At 32.7% G+C, this 21,810-nt stretch overlaps 1 protein-coding gene across 5 annotated transcripts in view; it reads left to right on the top strand.

The window, feature by feature from the left end:
* The window catches only part of LOC126748961 (uncharacterized protein DDB_G0283357), an 89,871-nt gene that overhangs the window by 37,407 nt on the left and 30,654 nt on the right, over window positions 1–21,810 (top strand). For 4 of the 5 annotated variants that reach the window (XM_050458520.1, XM_050458538.1, XM_050458544.1 and 1 more), the window contains exons 7-9: window positions 691–893; window positions 9,049–9,310; window positions 21,175–21,602. In XM_050458520.1, coding sequence (XP_050314477.1) covers window positions 691–893; window positions 9,049–9,310; window positions 21,175–21,602 — 893 coding nt within the window. The remainder of the gene's footprint in view (window positions 1–690; window positions 894–9,048; window positions 9,311–21,174; window positions 21,603–21,810) is intronic. The other variant, XM_050458552.1, reaches the window with a different exon arrangement.

Below are 21,810 nucleotides of genomic sequence, written 5' to 3' on the forward strand. Positions count from 1 at the left end.
GATAATAAAATTGCTTAGTAGGTTTTTGGAAACAAAATATTAATATTATTGATACCAATTCACATTTATATTTTTAATTATGTAAGTTATAGGGTCCTCATTTCAATTACAGACCACCCTAAGAAAAATTATAAAAAATCTTGTTGATACTAGTGTGCTACAGCACTTACTACTTACAAATATTAGTGGGTATAACTGAAGTTGTGATAAACGTCAAAAAGAAGTATTTATGTGAAAAAAACTAGATAACTAACAATATCAAGAATAACAGTTTTTTGGATTACAGCTAAATGTTTTTCCTGTGATCTGTAGCACCAAAAAAAAAACTATTACTAAACTATAAAATCTGATTGATGATTGATTTGATCTTTTATGTTTTATATAAAATAAATATTAAACCAGTTATTTTGAAACTATTTTTTCTGCACAGTTCTCATATAATTGTTAAAAATGTTTATTCAGTTAAAAATTACAACAAAATTAATACCTGCAAGTCAATTTATACTAGTTATATTTCCAAGTTAGTAAGTTTATAAGTTTGTTACATTAATTTATCCTAATTGTAATATTAAATAATTGGGGTATCCAGTTCAACGGTGAATTTCTTCACTTCTTCCAGTATTTCCGTACAAGCTCCATCTTTGTGTCACCTGATTCACCATAATAGTTCTTTTCTTGCTTTGTTTTAAGGAGACCCTGAAGCTAGCTTTACGCGAGAACAAATGCACGCGGGGAAACACCAAGAGTACGAGAAGAAGCTACACGAGGATCTCCTGGCGCGGACGAAGGCTCAACAACAGGGTGGACAGCAACAGCAGAGCATAGATGTCAAAGGGACTCCATCATCCTCGGCTGTTCAGAGTAATAAAAGCGCGAAAGAAGGGGCAAATGTTGTGAGTACATTATTACAATATGTAAGATAATATAATAAGTATGCAGAGTTATTTAAAGTCGATGCGTTCTTAAGGACAAAGTCCACTGAATCGCACACAACATCAAAATATAGGGAATGGGGGGTTGCTTTGTTAAGGAGACGAAATTCTCTGGCTCTCTACTGAACGTGCAATAATTCAGTATACAGTTTGGCGAATAGATCACTCCACATACAGTATCCCAAGATGAGCGAATTTATAGGTAAAAATGACAAAAAATTTTGTAGTTGAAATCAGATGATCTTGGCGGCCACTCAATTAGGCCGCGTCTCCAATTCATTGATTTAGAAAAGTACTATTATTTAATATATATATTATATATTATATAGTATTAATAGTATATACTATTCAACCATTCTGCTACTCGAATAGTGGAGTGCGCCGGACAGCCGTCGTGTTGAAAATAAAGACTTATTCTTTGATCAACTGGTAAAGGTTATAAGTTCTTCAAAAAATCTTTCCAAAATTTAAAGATACGTTTCTTGATTAAGAGATCCTTCAATAAAGTATGGTCCAATAATACCTAAATGGTAAGATATGGCGCACCATACGTTGACTTTTTGAAAATATTGCCTCTTGCCATGGATTACAAAGTTTGGCGTTTCATTGGACCAAAACCGACAATTTTGGGATAAAATTGCACCATTTTTCGTAAAAGTAGATTCGTCCGAGAATATTATTTTTTTATGAAAATCCCTGTTCTAAAATTTTATCGCCTAACCAAGTAGAAAATAATAAACGGCGCGCTTCATCCCCCTCTTCTAAAGTATGCAAGTACCTTGGGTTGAATGCTTTAATATTATTGGCAAGATAAATTCTTTGTAATTCAGATTTGCTTATGTTCAGCATCGCCGACGTAGCTCTCAATGACATCCGAGGGTTCTCAGCAATTGACTCCAAAGCGAGGATTGTGGCAGCATCATTGTCACCGTATTTCTTTTTCTCCTTTTTTTCATCTCAACACTACCCGTGGCCTCAAAAAGTTTAATTAGTCGTCTCGCAGAAGATATTGTTACTTCGACTTTCGGATATTTTTCACGAAAAAGATTCAAAACGTACTTTAACGACATACTATTTCCACTACCATACGATTGCACAATAAAAATTTTCTGCTCCAAATTTAACATTTTTCTCTAAATTCTGATAATATTAATAACTTTACAATAGGATAATGACATAAGTACGTTTTTTGTGCATAACTTTGACAGTGGCAATGTTTTAAGTTCGACAAAAACTCGTAAATGCAGCAAAAAAATAACCCAATATAGTAAGCGGCATGCATTCCACGAGCAAAAAATTCCTACCGATCGTAAAAAGTAAAATATTTATTTGGTTTTTGTTAATTAATAAATAATTTAAACGTAAAAATCGAAGTAGGCCTATGGTTATGAAATTTGGTATTCGGGGATAATTTTGCATTCTAAACAACTTTTTCTTATAAACTTTTTTTATATCTTGCCAAGAAATACTACTTTACCTACTCATAAAATTTTAAAAATTCTCCTATCAAGGCATGCTTGATTTTAAAAAAATACAAATATGCTAAATTTTATTTTTTAACCAAGCAGGGCTGGATGCCAAATGGTCAAATTTCAACTACAAAATTTTTGATAATTTTGACGTATAAATTCGCTCATCCTGGGACATACTGTATAAAGTTCCTAACAGGCGAGATGTTGCAACGCTGCCGTCGCGACAATACGCTAGTGTTCGAGGTTCGAGCTCGATTATTATAAATTTCATTTTACTCTCTTGCGGCAAAACTTTAAAAAATATTAAGCAACATTGGTATAATATTTTTCTAATTCAGGAATTACATGCGTAAAACCCGCATACATACAATTGTAAGTAATTACAATTTTTTTATGCTATGATTGTATATTGAAGTTATATATTGAAATTTAAGTATTGTTCTTATTAAAATAAAATATAAACTCTTATAACAAAAGAATGTAAACATTATATAAAAACAGAAAATAAAACTCTAAATATAAAACGTAACAAATAATTCTTTAAATAATAGGCTCAAAAAGACATCCTTTTTTACCTAAACAAAAGGTTAGCCTATCGTAAAAGCTGTTTCTTACTTCCAAAAGAGTTTGATGTGTAATGGTATTGGCAAATTCAATAATTTTGTTTCTCTACTCCTTTAAATTCGTTGTCCTACTATTATGATGTTCATAAATAGTCTCCTTATGATAACTCCATTAATAAAAGTAATTTTGTGACAAATCAAAAGATCTTGGAGCTCATTACCGATAAAAATGAACCTTTTGGAAGGAAAAAAACATAATTAAGGAATCTGTTTTATTTTAATCCCTTCAGACCGGATTTTTTTTCACTAACAATTTTTTTTTTTTTTAAAGTTTAAAGTTAGAACGGTACAAAAATGTAAAAACTGACAAAAACTTAAATTTTTATCTTTTGTTTTAAAAATATTTAGTGTACATGTGGTCCAAAATACCAAGTAAAAACTAAAAAACTTAAAAAATTACTTATATGCATACAAGTAAAATTGTTTATTTTCTAGGATTTATATGAAATTTTGTAAAATAATTTCTTCCTTTCATAAGGCTTAAATGACAAAACGCATGTGTTCTTCCTTTGCAATCAACTAATTTGCATCTTTAGATTCATCATACAGTGGAAGATAATCAAATTGAATTTCTGTTAGAGGTCGTTTTTCACCTCATGCATGTGGTACAGGCGATGGAATGGGCGATGAACATGACAAAGACGGTCGCCCTCTTTTACTGACACTAATTGGTTTGCAATAATAAATCAAGCTTTCAGCAACATGCATTCTAAAAGTTAAAAGATCATAAATGTCTTTTTTGGGAATTTTAGCTCGCTCATAATCCTTCTTATATTCAATCCAACTGGCTGCTAATGCAAAGTCTACCATATGCATTATTACTATCAAAGTCCATTTACGAGACCATGGGAAAATTCTATAAAGAATTATTAGCTGGTCTAGAATCTACACCACTCATACAATGATTGTACTGTTTCACAATTTCTGGTCTTTTTACTTCAATATACTTGGACGTCTGTTTATCCCAGCTTTTAACAATGTGTTCCTCACCCTTTCCTACAAAGTTGGAGGCTAAAAACACAGAATTATTGTCCAGCCAATTGACTAGAACTATGCTATCACCGCTTATTATCTGCTCAGAGTTTCCCCGTCCTTTTTTTTTCCCATTTCTTTCTCTGATGAAAGAGGTGGTTTGAAAAACCTATTTACCCGAATAGTGCCAGCTGCGAAAAAAACTTTTTCGTTTAATGCTTTTACTTGATAAAATGAATGTGACTTGTAAAATGCTGTACCTTGATAAAAAACAATCCTAATTTTCCAGTAAATGGAATTATTTGCTCATCAATACAGAACTCTTTTTCCAGTTTTAATTCCAAACACCTTTTACTTACCGCTTCACTTATAGGGCGCACCTTCTGCAGTTTATCAGTGTAGTCGTCAGGTTTATCCAAGGTATTTACAAGGTGCAAATTGGATCTCAACTGGAAAAATCGGTCTCTCCAAAAAAAATTCCTAAAACTCTCTCCCAGTAGGTTCGAACTCTGGAAAATGTATGTAAATTTCCAATAATTATATGAAGACCAAACAGAGTTTGAAATATCGATGCGCTAGCATTTCTAAAAGTGCAATTTTTGCGCAGCATAAATATTTGTGTAAAAAACACTGTGTTTCCAAAGTCCAATTTAGAAATGTAGGGTTCAAAGTATTCAATAGGAAAAAGTAGCATTAAAAGTGATTCTGGTTCTACCAGGTCTTTCACTATAGGATTAATATTCTGATGGTCCATAATTACTGGTGGACTATAAATTGTTTGCTTCCAAACAACTGACTTTTTTTTATTCTTTCGAACTAGAGCTAATGGTATGTTCTCATCTTCACTATTTTCATTATCATCGCTCTATTGTATTGCTTCATTCTCCAAGGTTTCTGCTTGTCTTGAGTTAACCACATTTCCGCCCGGGAGTAAATAGGTTTGGGAAAAACAAGGAGCCTCTACTATTTCGTCATCATTATCCTCTGACCAAATTTCATCCCTAGCTTCAACATAGGTATCTTCCAAGCCGGAGAGATCACTATTTTCAATCATGTCTATAAATTCTTGGACGTGGCTGGGGTCATTCAAGTTGTATTGTTTCTCTTTTTTATCAATTTTTTGGCCTTTTCTGTAAAAAAACATATTTTCTTAAAAAAAAAGGTATTTATAGTACAAAAACAATTAGTACCAAATGTACGTATGAATACAGTAACCGATACCATTTCTACATATGAATGTACAATCTAGTGTTAGACCACATAAATACAAAAAAATCTAATATTTCAAGTTTTAAGAAAAATAAAACATTCTTAGTGCATTTCTAAAAAGAATAAACCTACCTGACTCAAAGTAAAATACTAAAAAAAACACCAAATAAATATTGATCGCGGCCCGCGTGCTTGCGAATTGTAAAACCTTCGGTACGTCACTAGATGGAGCCATATGAATTATTTTTTAAGGTATTCTATACATGGAGATGTAGAGCAGGTCTGCGGTAGGTTTAAATGTAGATAAGGTAAATAAAAAAAAGGCTCGGTCATGCATCAAATATATGTTTCGGCGGATCGCAGGTGGCAAATGGTCTATTAAATCTAGAAGATTGTTCTGAAGGAATTCCAAATAAAGTTCTCCATTCATGTGTGGTATTTGGCCATTCCGTTAATGGAATGGCCCAATAAAAAAATAGCCAATGATTCCTGTCCAGATATTAATTGATTGGAACTGATGTTGATGATGAGAAACAACAGTGGCATGAGGATGTTCATCAACCGATACATGCGAGTTATGTAAATTTACAATATCATTATGGGTAAACCCTTCATCAGTAAAAAGAATAATGCTAATGAAGTTTGGATAAGTTCGCTACTGATCTAATAGCCAGCCCGAAATCCTCAGGAGTTAGTCGATGCACTTTTTGTAGTTGGTATAACAGCTGTTCTTGAAGTACTTTATGTGTTATTGTTCTTGGTGTATTAAGCGGAGCGACTAATTTTCGAGTGTTCGTTGAAATAGTATCAGCTACAGCTACATTCAAAATATGTTCCTCCAATTGTACCGTACGTACTGTTCTTCTCTGACCAGCATCAGTACTTTTTTCCCAAAGCTTCCTTAAACTACAATAAAGAAAGTCAATAATATCTCCCTTAATAAGTAAAATCGTTTCAATTTTAATAAGTAAAATTGTTTTTAGTTTCCCTTAGATGTTGGTAAATTCGTTTAAATTTTTTTTGATTTGGAATACTGCAATTAGGAATCTTTCGTTATACAACCTTTTTGCTTCCAATGCATTGCAAAACGCAAGACCATACATAAGATACATATCTGTATACTCACTCAGTGTGAATTCCATATTTCGACTTAAATTCAAATTAAATTCATCAAGAAATCCAAAAATCGATAAATTATTATCGAAATAAAAGATCAATGTATTAATAACGTCACAGATTACAACTTTTAAAAGATAAGCATTTATTTATTGTGTACCCTAGAAACATTTGCTAGAATGGTCCGTTTAGAAAAACAAAAAAGCCGATAAAAAGATGCAAAAACATTATCGTTTATATTCTTTTTCCGGATGTTTTTTTAAGAACCACACTGCATTTTTAAAAATATATCCTTTTTCAGATTAAACAACTTAAAATGGAACTTCTGTTGTTTGAATAACTGTCGCATCGCTGAAATAATAGAATAGCTGAAATAAAAGAATATATCATGATTCTTTTTAATTAAAATAAAACAGTGATATCTTTTTTTCTCCAAAAAGGATTTATTTTATCGATAATGAACAAGAGTGCCTTCTTGATTCTTTATTTTAAGGTTCAAACTATCCTTATTTATTATTTCATAATCTTTATTATATAGGGTATCAAAAATGTAAGCTTTATAATGTAAAAACTATTACTGCCTCTGGCAGACCACTGTTTTGGCAATTTCAATTTCAATGTACAACCTTGTCCGCCCCTGGTAAAATAAATAAGGTAAATGTGTTTTAAGGAATCCTTTTTAAAAGGTCCTTAGTAGTGTTGATCACGTTAAATTTGTATTAAATTTTACCGAGTACTTCAAAAGTTATTCCGAAAGAAAAACCGATTTTCAGCAGCATCTTTAAGGGGGCGTATCTTCATAGAGAGAGATTAATTTTTTATTTTCTACCTGAATCCGAGAGATTTCCCACAATTTTGGGGACACTTTGTATGTACAAAAATCTGAGGGAATTATTTAGATCCCTCTATACTATTACTTTCAAAAGATTCTTAACTTGCTTGGCAAATAATAACTGTCATCGCTAACGCATTTAAAAAAAAACAATAATTCACCGCTTTTATAGTATTTTGGGATCCTTTATTTCAAGATGAACCACCTTTAATAACTTCTTAAAAAAAAAGTCATTCTAGGTATACAGGGGGACATTTAATTATATATTTAACAAAATTCTGTCAATCACCTCCTTACCTCAAGCTAAACTCACTTTGATATGTCGAATAGGAATCTCCATCGTGTGACAGATTGTAAGCAGCATTAAAATATCTATTCAACCGTGGCAAAGAAAATTAGATCGGTTGACGTACCAGCGAATAGTGACGAAAAATGTCTGGGAATAATGGTTATTTTAAACTTTGGTATTCACAATCTCCTAACTAACCGAAAGAAACAGAATCGTATAAGCGAATAGTAAGCAGTGGTAATAAAAAATATTTTATCAACTTCAACTTTGGTAGATCAATTGGTATCACAGTGTCACACATTGTTTTAAATCGCAAACGATTTTCCATCTTACTTCGTCAAAAAATGGATGCAAGTTGAAGCGATTTAATAGTCAGTAAAAATGTATGCCATACTGCTCTGTGATGGCAATGCAGATATGTAAAATCGAATGAATCAAATCTTCTTTATCTTTTGGAGCAGTTCGTTCCACTTCCATCTTCATTAATTCAAATATGTTTTCAATGGGACTAAGATCTGGTAAAGGTGCTGAGCATGGAATTGTTTTGTTACATTTGTTTTTGGAAGTTGGTGTTCTTACATCTAATATTGAGTATAGGCAAAAGTATGACATCTTGCAGGATCCTGCTGACAACACCACCCCTCTGAATATAAAGCATGAGCCGTTTCAAGAAGAAAACCATTTAAAATAGCACAATACATTACACTATTAATACTTTGCCATCAACTATACAGAGAGGCGTAGCACCACGTTGAAAATTGTTCCCCAAATCATTATTTTAGTGGAAAATTTGAACGGTTATATATAGAGGTGTTATTACAAATATCTTTTTTGGTTTCCTTGATATGTAACATTGTTTTTTTAGTGCCATGCGGACAGTTTCTTCACAAATTTATTTTTCGTTGATTTCTAAATATTGACCAGTTTTCGAATCCCTAGGCTCGGATGTTGTCCTAAATTCACTAAAGCGTTTAAATTGTTTCCGCCAATCTTACGCGATCTTCCCGACGCTGGTTATATATATATATATATATATATATATATATATATATCTGAACCAGTTTTTATCCTCCTAATTGTCTTATAAACTGCACCTTTACTGTGTTCAGTTACTTTGCACTAGTTTTTTAACGTTTCGAACACCCTCTCTATACAAATATTCCACCCTTTTTATTTTTTCTACTCGCAACATTATTTCGCAAAACTCAAGACTGTTTACATTCAACACTATTTGATAGACCTGTTTGTAGATGTTGCCATACGATTTGATCCATAGCCCACTATCGGCACAATCTACTTTGACAAATTACTTTTGTCTTAGAATCTTACGAAAAAAATATATTAAAATTACAAAAAATTAAAAAATCCGGATATTTTTTGGAAGGATTATATAGTAGTAGCTATGCACAAACCCTATCCCTACTTCAAAAATAATCTTACTATCAATTCCATATTTCAATATTGATCGCCCATTTGTCTTTCCTATTTACTTGATTTTAAAAAATCGGACGCTAAAATAAATACGCTTCCTATAATAATAAAATTTATCATTTTACTTAATATGAGCAAAACCCATTTTGCTAAGCAATGTTTTTTTTTACAGTCGAACACCACTTCTTCGAAAGATAATAGTAATGGTGGCAATAAAGAAAATTGGCCACAATTAGACAAAGAAAAGAAACAAGAAAAGGACAAAGGAAGAAAAGGCAAAACGAAAAACAACGGGGATAAATGTAAAGAGCATAATAGTAAAAAAGATGGGAAAACTAGCAACAGTAATAGTGAGAGTAGGTCGTCTCAAGACAGTAGAACCACTAGTACAAGTAGTAATGGTAGTCAGCATAATATAATTAGTACATTAGAAGGTAAGTTAAAAAGATTTACTCCATTATTTTCAGCTTTAATAATCCCCTTTAATTTACGTTTACACCAACATCTGCCAAGCGCCAATGTTTTTGTTATTTTTTGTTATTATGATGGTTTTTTCATGAAATGAAATATCGCACAGTGCTTCGACTATATGGGAAAATGGGACAAAAATCATAGCTTAGGTTCTGGTAAACGGACTTAAATGAAACAAAAACTGTCGAGTAGCTGATTTACTAAGCTACATATAAAGCAAGAAAAAGAAATAATATATTAAACTTTAGGGATACAGGGTGAAGTAAAAAATATCGTTTATTTTCAAAAACCAAATGTTAATTATATTTATATATTTTTTCAAAAATATTATATAACTTTAAAGAAATTACGTACATGCCCAAATGTCTCCTATAAAAATAAATCCATGGTGTCACAAACAAGAAGCAAACATATATTTTTAGTACATTAGTACATAAATTAAAATACTGAATAAATCCAGTGTAACGAAAATATTCATGCATTATGGGTTCAATTCAACAATTTTTCTAAATCAATTTTCTCGGGTATAAGAAATTCCTCTAATTTTGCATCTATAATATCTTTATGTTTTTTACTGGTGATTTGTCTCTTGCTGAATATGTGAGGATCTGAAGTTAAAAGCAAAGCAGTCATTAAGTCCTGATTACTGTTAAGTCTTGAATTTTTTCGTAACTGACCAAGTTCATGTCTTGCCTCCAAGGCTTCTTCGCTTAATTGCCCTATGGGTAGATCAAATGAAGAAATAATGCCAACACCATGAATTAACAATTTGTGGATAGTGAGAGGCATGTAATACCATCCATATAAGTTCAGATATTTCTTTTTTATCTCTCTCACTAAAACATTAAAATTCTTCACATACATTTTTCTGCCAGAAGATACCATTTTCAAAATAACTGAAAACTGTTCAATGAGACTAATATCTATGCCAGTAATTTCAGGGCTTAGTTGAGGACTTTGAAAAAATCTTATGGCCATCATTTTATGATCCATATTTTTGCTTGGGCTTGTCCGCAATCAAGCCCATTTTAATTTTAAATTCGGATTTAATTTGTTTCTTTCATTCTTCCAAAATGGGCTTTTTGTCCTGTCCTCTGACTTGCCAAGTCTTAAATAGTAATTTGTAGGATATGTGGCGCAGGGATTTAAAACTTTTAATCAAGAGATGGAGAGTGGAAAGTCCAACGAAAGTTATCTTGATTTACGGGTTTTCTTGGCACGGTTTTTTTTTTGATTCGCCTCTTTTGGAGAAGCACCGCAAATATAGCATTTTGATGACGACGAATTTTCTGTTAAGGTGTTACATATTTTTCCATCAAGCATTTTACACTTCATATCAAAGTTGATTCCAACTTCATATCAGATTGTTTATCTATTCCAGCTTCATTTCAGATGTTTTAATTCCCACTGGCAATGTGTCTATTTTAGTTTTTCTTAGTTCGTAAATACTTGAAAGCAAGTTCTTTTCAACTGAGCTATTTACAACACTACGATGATTATTATATTTTCGCTCGGATAAATCGAGGTCTAAAACTTGCTGTAGACTTAGGGCACTTGTGTTAACTTTTTTGTTCATTTCTGCAAGGCTAGCCGCAAAAAGAAGTTCTTCAGCGCTGTATTTATCAACTAAATACTAAACTCTTCTCCTTTTTGTTTTTGATGAGCTCTCAGAAAACGTATTATTTTGTAGCCAATATATGTAGTAACTATTGAACAAAAAATCTAAGAGTTCTCTTGCGATCATTTTTTTAAAACTCAATTTAAGTTTTTAAGTTTATATTTTTTTTTATTTTGTACATAAAGTTCAATGAGGACACGTCTTTTTTCCTTATAATATTAAACATATACAAAAGACTGATAATAAATATTAAAGTACCTTCTTTCCAAATTAAAAATACTTTCGAATCAGCACAAGTTGAAAAAGAATGCATCTAAATTTGTTTATTTCTTTGATAAAAATATCACATTGTTCTTTAAGCTTCATAAAAACATGATAAGCGAAAACAAGAACTTTTAAGAATATCTCTGGTTATTCTGTTAATATCCTATATATTTGTTTTGGTCTTGTATAGAGAGAAAAATTATTTTTTTCCATAAATTATTTTTGTCAGGAGGAAGCACTGTGCGTTGTAAGGAAAATCTCTCAATGCCGTTTTGTAAAGCTTAAAAAGTGATTATGAGAAAGTGTGTTTTGTTTATTCATACCTCTTGAAATAATCTAAAAAAACAATTTCGGTTTTCAGGCATTTAAACCTTTTTAAGCGGCATATTGTTAGGCTTGAAAATGCGCAACTTTTCTCTAATTTAGCCAGCTTCGTAACTCTTTTGTTTTCCAAGATCAGCTTGGAACCATTGTATATGAGCCCTAACAACTATATATTGGAACAAGTAGTCATTTTACGAATAAAATTCCAGTTTACCGTAATTCTTTTAATTTATTTTTTTTTATTTAAAAATAATAGATTAATAACATTTTTTATGTTTTAGAGAATTATTTTTAAGGTTTAATAAAATTTTGATGTTAAATAATATTCATTTAATTGTTTGATAATCAAAAAATGTTGACAACTAACTGTTGGAACATGGGTTGCTTTTGCTCAAATTTTTCCAGTTTTATTAGCATGACGCGAACATGGCTTTGAATAAACAAAAGTAAGTAGTGCGTTGTCAACAATAAAAATTTTGATGCGTCACTTGACCATTAATAATCAATTACTGTCATTTTTATTACGAGTAAAATACAATAATGGCTCGTGGAAAACCTACTGATCTAAAAGTGCGAGAAATTATTATCCGGCAGTACCATAAAGGGAAAACAATGCGAGAAATCTCCAGTGAATTAAATGTTGCAACAACTACTATATTTAATATAATTAAAAAATATGGTGAAACTGCCGGTATTGGTGTTCGCGGCAAAAGTTCAGGACGTGGCAAAAGTTCAGGACGCAAAAGTTGTTTCTCAAAGAAATGTAAGGAACTTGATTAAAATTTGTAAGTCGGGAAGAAGAAATACCCTACGAGAAGTAACTGCAAGGTGAAATAGAGAAAGTGGGATAAATGTTTCCAGAGAATGCTGCCGCAAATATATCCACAAGAGCGGTCTTTATAAGGTATGTGTGTTATGTGCTATATTATTTTCATTTTTCTCATTTTTTCGCCTAGGCCAAAGAAAAACCATTGTTAACGGAGACTCAAAAAAGCAAGCGTTACATTTGGGCCAAATCAAAACTCTGGTGGACCAAAGAAAATTGGAGCAAAGTTATTTATAGCGACGAAAGCAAATTTGATGTCTGTGTCGGAGATTATCAAAAGCGTGTGATTCGGGACAAAACAGAAGCATTCCATAAGGATTGTCTTAAAAGGACTGTAAAGTTTCCACAGGGCATCATGGTGTGGGGTTGTATGTCAGCTAAAGGGTTGGGAACGTTACACTTTATTGATGGCATAGTAAATGCAGAAAAATATCAAGACATTCTCGAACATTCGCTTTTACCAAGTGCAGCAAATTTATATCCATCTGGAGATTTTATCTTTCAACGGGACGGTGCCTCATGTCATACTGCTAAATCTACCAAAAAATGGATGGGGGAACATAATATGAAAGTTTTGTCACACCCCTCTAGCAGCCTGGATCTCAATCCAATCGAAACACTTTGGCACAAAATGAAGCAACGCCTAAGAAATAGTCCGCAGCGTACTTTGCCACAAGTACGTGCTAAACTACAGGAAATAGGGGATAGTTTCACCCCTGAATTTTGTGAAGGTCTAGTTGGTACAATGCCTCATAGAGTTCAGGCTGTTATTCAAGCTAAGGGCGACGTTACGCCTTACTAATTGGTATTTTCCTTTTTTAAATATTTAGTTGTCAGCATTTTTCAATTATTTACCAAGTAATTAAATACTAAATAACTTAAAATATATAAGTAATTTATAAAAACAATATTAAACATTATAAAAAAGCTTGTTCATTTCATATTGATTAAAAGAAATGATTGATTATGAGAATGAATAATTAAAAGAAAATTTAATGAAATATTTTCGCTAAATGGGCATTTTATTTCAAAATAACTGCTTGTTCCAACATATAGTTGTTAGGGCTCGTATGTATTATGTTATTTATTCCCTAAAATATTGAATTTTTATACTTGTACTTCAAGTATGAAGTTGGGCGAACGCGACGGTGTTACCGATTTTTATTAATTAAGTGTTTTTAAATCATTAAATTTGGAAAAGCCGTTATGATGCATCAGTCTCAAGTTTTTATCAGTCCCACTTTTTAAGTCTTTAATTGTCTCTAGTTAGTTGGCGTAACATTTATCCTTAATGGCTTCCCACAAAAAATAGTTCAACGGGCTTAAATCGCATCTCTGAGGCGGTCAAATGACTTGATTAGTTGCTGATTAGTCGATTTTTAAAGTCGGAGCACAAAAGTTCACGTTCTGTTACGTTGCCTGTGTGACAAGTTGTGTCATCCAAATACCAACCAATAAGTCAAATCGTCCAAGCCATCCTTTACGATTTTTGTTTAAAAGTTCATGTAGCTTGCTCGGTTCACGTTCGCCAGTGGTGGTAACGGGGGCTCCCCCGAGTATTTTCGAATAAAAATGGGTCGATGACGACGCCAGACCAAAAACCACACCAAGTAGTGACTCGTTATCACACACACTCATACACACTCGAGGTCACGAAATAATTCATGTTATATTGTATCCCCATATGGTTTCATTGTTAATTTGGTAATTTGCCTTAAACCTGGAGCCAATGAGTCTTCTTTCATTTTTTTTTGTAATTAGATCCATCACAGCTTTTATCACTTCACTGAATTATTTTTACGGTGGTCCATTTTTCTTTAGACGTGAAAGATTGGATATTAAATAGATACATTAATTTGAGAAGTAGTTTTAAGAGGTCTTCTCCGCCACAGTGCATTTATTACATCGTGACTCATTTTTCTGTGTTCATTTTTCTTGTGTTATTTGCGTTACCGTACTTATATTTAAATACTTTGACATATAACATATATAATAATGTTTGTTAGCATGATACATTGTAACAGGATATTTGTAGGCGTAAATACCATAATATACGCCTAATTAGCGTTTCTGCATTTTAGCAATATTGAAAAGGGTCTTGCTAAATTTATTATTAAATCATGTAGCGTAATTTACCGTTTGTTTAGAAATTAATAAATCCACTAGATGCTAAAAAATAGTTAACTGATTTATTACTCATTCCTAGAAATATTATTTAAACTTGATTAATTTGCTACTATTTATTTCCATTTATAAAATCGCGTTAATACTTCAATTTGATTCAATTGCTCTCCTAGCGGAAACGTCAGTTTAGATATACAGGGGTCTATACAGATATACAGGGGTATATAAAGTTCTGTCAATCATCAATGACCCATTATTGTAAGCAGCGTTAAAATATCTATTTAACAGTGCAAAAAACATAAGTCGGTTGACGTACCAGCGAATAGTGACCAAAAATGTCTGGCAGTAATCGATATTTTATCGACCTCAAACTTTTGTATTTTAAATGACCATCCTAAGTGTGATACATGATTTTAAAAGGCATACAATCTCCCATCCAACCAAAAAAACAAAATTGGCTGACGTATAAGCGAATAGTAAGCAAAAATGTGTCGTAATAAAAGACATTTTATCAACTTTGGTAGAAAAAAATGATGCAAGTTAAAATGTATGGTCATAAACAGTTCATTGAGTCCAAATATTTTTTTAAAACTATGCATCTTTTATTTGCGAGAAAATAACTAACGCTATTTTGATATTCTTCCCAGTATAATATTTGGAGTATTTATTTTACTAGTATTTTTTGCAGTACCTATAATAAATACACAAATAACACTGCAGTAACTAACATTTAATACATTTAAAAACCAGCTGATTTTTATTTGTAAATTGTCATCTGACAGTCAATAAAAAATTTGGAAGTGCGAATAATTTTAAATGGTGTATACGCTAGCCGAAAGGATAGATATTATTTTTCTTTCTATGGCGTTCAGCATCGGTACGCTCGTCGAACCGCAAGGGCATTTAGTGACAGACATCCAGACAAGATCTTATGCCATAAATATCGGTAAGGAAGTTTGAAAAAACGGGATCTGTTTGCAATAAAAAGTGTACCGAGGAAAGGGTTGTTTATGAAGCATGCCAAATTCTGGTACTGGGACAATTCGCAATGGATCCAACATAATCCATCTCCAAAGTGGCAGAAACAACGAACGAACAGAGAGAAGACGATTTTGATAGAAAAATTGAATTTTGCGAACTGATGTGCCACCTAATTAACGAAGACAATTGGTAAAGAACATCTACTTCAGTGATGAGTCAATTTTTTCTGAATGGACTGGTAAACCACCTCAACTGTATGTTATATTTATAAAAAAAATTATAATTTAATAATACTTTACTTGGATTAAACGAAATTTGAATGGACGGATGGGTAATAACAGGAAGGAAAAGTCGGAAAAGGAGGGTAAAAGTATGGAAAGTGAGGGTTAGAAAATGGGTACAAGGGAACCAATGGAAGGAGGGAGAGAGGAGGGCGACTTACTATAGAGGTGATGGCTTAGGGGATCTTCTCAAAGGGAAGCCGACTAGCACTAACCACTTTGGTAGAGTGGTGTAGATTCCACAAGAATAAGATTTTCAATAAAATATAAGCGCCACCTGTGTGCGCCAAAGTGTTATGGTGTAATTAATACTGTTATACCACATTGAAAGAGCTACATTAACAATAGAATAAATATTAACCATTTACTTTGGCTATTAAATTATATTATGCTATTTAAATTACAACTTTAGTATGAGAGCACCTTAAAACTCATGGGGTCACACCAAAAGTCCCTTGCCTAACTTAGAAAGTTAGGTTATCTTTCAAAAATCAAAATAAACATAAAAGAAAATATTATACATTCAAGTGAATCTATATTAAAAGAAAAGTTAATAATCAAACTTATTCCTTTAAAAACATGTTGTGTTGCCCTTTCTGAATATAGTGTCCATATCAATGGTAAAATCTCATATTCTGTTGTTTGGGGCTAAAAGTTCGCGTGAGTACTTTCGAAATAGGCCTATTTATCCAGTTTACAAGGAGATCTATACGGTCTATTTCAATAAAATAACTAATATGTGCCTAGTTATTATGAAACTATTCAAAACAACAGTGTAGTAGTGAAATCTAATAATGAGAGTGATAACAATGTAATTTTGAGGCTAGTATTCAGTATAATATACTACAGTAAAGCTAATAAATGTTGACAGGACTTTGGTTTACTGGTTAGGTGGTTTACTGACTGCATGGTTCTCTATACATCACAAACATTGATCAAACCTGGCTCCAAGAGGGCTGCATGATTGAGATGGAGCACCTGGGTGTATCGGTTTAACAGTGAATGTCAATGTAGATGTTGTGGACGTTATTGGAGTAGATGAGTGGAGATTTCTACTTCTTACAATAGTGGATGAAAACCAGGAGAAAAAAAAAGCCTGAAAGTGGAAGAATACCCAGATTTAGGAATCGGCAATAGAGTAAGTAGATATAAGCATTGATGGTTAAACTTAACGGTATGCTTGAGTCTACTTATATAAAATTACATGTGTAATATGTAGAGTATCATAAACCAAGATGCCAAATGAAAATATTAGGACTTGCCAATGGAATTGGCCTTTTCTCGGGAACACAAAACTGCACACTTAAACAAAGAACCTTGAAAAAGTTGGGATTTAACTACACCACTTAATAATCCTGCACTATTGCAGTATGACATTTAGTATCCACAAACTAAAATACCCAAAAGGTAAGTTTTCAACTTTTCATTGGAGTAAAACCGGTAAAAATACCAAGAACTCAACCTTCTTCAAAGGCTTGTTCTTCAAGGCTCCTAGAGGTCAAAGATTTTCACGCCAGAAATGGTTTTAGTAGGGATATAGGAGAATGAGCTGGGATCTTATTGGCTAGGATATGACTTCTGACATTAGTGAAATCAAAACAATTAAAAAAAAATAATATTATGATTAATAATGTGAGTTTCATCGTTTGAAGGTTGAAAATTATTGATATCAAAAATAGAATTAACACTGAAATGATAACTGTTTATTTTATTAACTTTAGCACCAGAATAACTTGCCTTCTAAAGTTCTATAATCCAGCCATGCTTTCGCTAACATTTTGGATTTATTTTCCTATTCTTTATGTATTTGAAGAAAATAAACTCTTGACATTTAGATACTGGGATAATAAAAATCACACCTTTTTCGAGAGGATCATAATCAGTATGCTAAGAAAAATAATGTATGGACAGGAATTTATAGTAACGAAATCATCGGGCCATTTTTTGGAAGAAAATTTTGTCAAATATAAAATTAAACATCCTGTATATCTAAATTGAGGTTTTTTTTTAATTTATGAAGGGTGGTTTGTTTTGAAATGAAAACTGGACCAGTGTTCCGGAAATTTCGCTTACCTTTCATGTGTCTCCAGAGATGTCGTTTGGTGTGTCCGCTTGCGTCACTGCGATGATTTTGGAATGACGAAGAACAGCTGATATTCGCGGCGTTGTTACATTACCCCCTTCCTAAGTTTATGTTCTGGAACTAGCTGGCTCAAAATTCTGTATATCCCGCATATTTCGCCCCTGCCTGCTGACAATGTTTACAGTCCTTCGTCTGTCAGACGTATTCTTGATACTAATATAGGTCGACAATCGCCCCTCGTAGCAACTTTTCTTAGCTTGGTGGGAGTGCAACTAGAGCTTTCTGGATAGTGTCTATTTATATGATCTGCTTTGCCACATTTCTGGCACCTCCGGTCCTGGCTTCTGCGTCTTTCAATCGCCTTCCTAATCATCCGCTTCACTGATTCCTCAAAATCGTCTTCCCTTGAAATTACTTTCCGGACACCACTCTGACCCTGGTTCGTGTTCTTGGCAGCTTTGAATTCAAGTGTGCATCTACTAGTTTTGGTTAATGTGCTGATAGTAAGTACTCGTGAACTAAAATATGTAATTATTTGCTAAAGGTGTAGCAATATTTTGCAAAGACCTACAAATAAACTGTGTCCGTTACCAATTGCTAATTATTTTGTGTTAAGCCAAGTCGGGTAGTTTAAAAAAATTGTAATAGTTTTTTAAAGAACGTTTAAGATAATTTAAATATTTTAAGTATATTGGGTGGTATGTTTCGTCCAATTAAACTTAATTGTGAAACGGATAGTGAATTTATTAAAAGAATAATATGGTCTTCTTCTTAACATACGTTGCTCAAACGTTAAGCGAGCTAAGTTTAGTTCTCGCCGGAAAAGTGTTCGTACCACTTCTAAAAAGATGTCTTCCAAGAGACTTTTCAAAAGAAACTTTTTTTAGAATTAGGAGGGGTTACAAGCCCAAGTAATTGAAGTGAGTGATTAGAACAATTTCAGTAAATATACTTCAAGAATTTTAAGATCTGTTAATGTATTTAAAGCTACTCATTTAAAATATAGTAAAGTTATTATATCTTTTTAGCTTTATCTATTAGCTTTAAATCAAAAAACTAATCAATTAGATTACATCTTCGAGAATTTAGTACAGTAACACTTTCATCAAATGTCTTCTGTATAGTACCTCTATGGTGTTAGTCAAAGGATTCTCGGAGCAACGGACAAGTACTTATTTTCAATAATTGTTCTTGAAGACCGGCTTACTCAGATTTTTTTCGAAATATTTAATAACAGATATTTAATTTTTTTCGATACCTTTACTGCTTTACGGCAGAATGGTCACGATTTTGTATAATTATAATTATTTTGGAATACTCGAAATGGCTATTCTTTGACGATCTTTGTGACGATTGACGAATGATGATTTTTTATAATAAACCGAGTTATTACTTTCTATTTGAATAGTATTAATTCATAAAAATACAGAGTTTTTTAATCGATTTAGACTCACTTTTACATAACCTGTTTTCTTTTTTCTCGAAAATCCATTGCCTATTGCATAGTAACAAAGTAGCAAAAAAAAACAAAGTTCACGGTAAACAGTAAAAACCAAAACAGCCGCAGTATTTTATTGGTAGACAGAATTCTATTTTGTAATACGTTAATACTTTCCGGCTTTGTCGCATAAATTTTATTCTTCAAATGCTCTTGGAAAAAGTAGTCTAGGGGTGTAAAATCAGGGCTTCTTGCCGGCCATTCAATTTCACCTCTTCTGCCAATCTAATCTATGATTTGGAAAAGTCGTATCTAAGAATCTTCCTATATTAACTCCAAAATGAGAAATGGCGCCATCTTGTTGAAACCATATTTGATGCAAATTAGCATTAGCATGTTAGCTTATTTCAGGTACTATCTGATTTTCCAGCGAGATATCGGGGTGGCATATAAATTCGTATTTAAATGCCACCCTCAATAAAAAAGGAACCAAATATACTTCCCCGACATTTACTTTTTCAGGATACTGGGTATGTTTCTCACGCATCCAGTGCGGATTTTCATCTAACCAATATGAACAAACTGTAATTATGTCGATTCGCTGTGCCATTCAGCATAAATTTTGACTGATCAGAACAAAACAATGTTTTTTAATAATCGATTTTCTTCACATTTTTGCATCATGATATGACGACAGCGGTGGTCAAACTCATCTTCAAATAATTCCTGTTTTAAGGTATAATTATGAAATTTATTGGGTTTAAGGACATTTCGAACGATTTCGTTGGTAACTCGGCGTAATGATAAATTTGGGTCTTCAACAAAATGTAGTATTTCTAAACCTTTTTGATCATTGCTTACAGTTTTTGCCCTCTCTATTCGTTGACGCTCTTTGCAACTTCCAGTTTGTTCAAATCTCTGAATTGTTCTTATCACTATAGATTTCAAAATTGACGTGCAGCCTTGAAATGTTATATTGAAAAGCTCTTGGATCCTTGAATCATAAGTAGTGCGGTTTTTTTTTTCTCTCAGAAAGTGATATACTTATTAATATATTAAAACTAATTCATGAATGAATTCACATGTTCAGTAAGGCTTTAATTATAAGTAATCCGATACTTACAGGTGTCATAAATAAGCAAAAAAGTAATGAAATCACCTCAACTGATAAAATGTTACATGAAGTTGGGTTAAAATTTTGCGTAAAATGGGAAAATGCATAACAAAATATACTATTCCATTAAAAAAACGGAAACTTTCTCTACTCATATATACTACAACTCTTGTACATGCAAAGTTACCAGTCTCCTAATGTATATCTGAAAGAGATGTTTAATTTTTATTTGGGACACTTTCTTCTTTTCTTCTTCTGGTTCACGAATTATTAAGGAGGTCCGCGAATTTTTTAACTTAATATTTTTTTATGTTGATGTGATGAAAAATTAAAAAGTCAATGAATTATTTTTTTTAAATCTATATCCATGATTTTACTTCCTTTCTTGTTGATGGATATCTAACAAACGTTAAATACCTATCATTATCTAAATCAAAAAGTGTTTTTTATCACTGTATGAAAATATTTTAGGATAGTTTGGTTACATTTACTAAGGTAGGTATGCAAAAATGTCAAACCAATTGCAAAACATTTTAATCGGTGATACAATTATTAAAATTTTGGTAAAACCGACCTGTTTTATTATTTGGTTGAACATAGAAAAAATTAAACTCATGCTATATTCAATAAATAGTATGGCACTTTGCTTCTACGGAAAAAGAAATGGGCTATAATTCTTTAATTTGCCTTATAGGAAAATTTTATTTGTATCTATAATTATACGAGTAGTTCAGACTATTAAAAACAATAATTTTATTATGTTTTTATTTTTAGCAAAAGATTCAGATTCGTCGTATCCCTCACCTGAATTATCGAACGAACCAAGTCCTTCTTCTTCCCCGCCTAGTACACAATCGCCACCGCTCCTTGAACCACGGGAGCCTACTCCCAGCGAATCTTCTGATTCGTCCCTGGGTCCCGCTCAGTTCATAGCCCCGCCCACCGCTTCGTTTTCCGTCAATAACGTGGCGGTTAATTCTTCGTTTGCTAACCAGCTGCCTCCCAGCCTAGGAGGACATTTGGAACACGACAGTAACTCGTATTTTAGTTCGAATGGTTTTAGTAAGTTGCAAAGCAACTTGCACCAAGGGAATGTGATAGATAAGGAGCGATTGTTAGCAGATAGGCAGCGACTCAGTGGCGGAGAGCTGGGCGTATCTAGGAGTTTAGGGGAGGCGTTGCACGATGATCAAGGGCACCAGGTGAGAAATCTTAAATTTTATTCAGTTTACTGATTCCAAGATTCTTTAATCAGGCGCATCCTTGCGCTTAACTGGCGGAGTAAATGATTATTTCTGACTTTGTCCCTCGTGACCACCTCCAGAATGACGAGCACTTTCGCTTGAAAGGTCGTCGAATATCTCCTCTTCTAGCCTCACTTGGACTTGTCCTCGATCGGTGTCACTATGA

The sequence above is a fragment of the Anthonomus grandis genome, chromosome 2 (assembly GCF_022605725.1).
Source record: "Anthonomus grandis grandis chromosome 2, icAntGran1.3, whole genome shotgun sequence".
Classification (NCBI taxonomy): domain Eukaryota; kingdom Metazoa; phylum Arthropoda; class Insecta; order Coleoptera; family Curculionidae; genus Anthonomus; species Anthonomus grandis.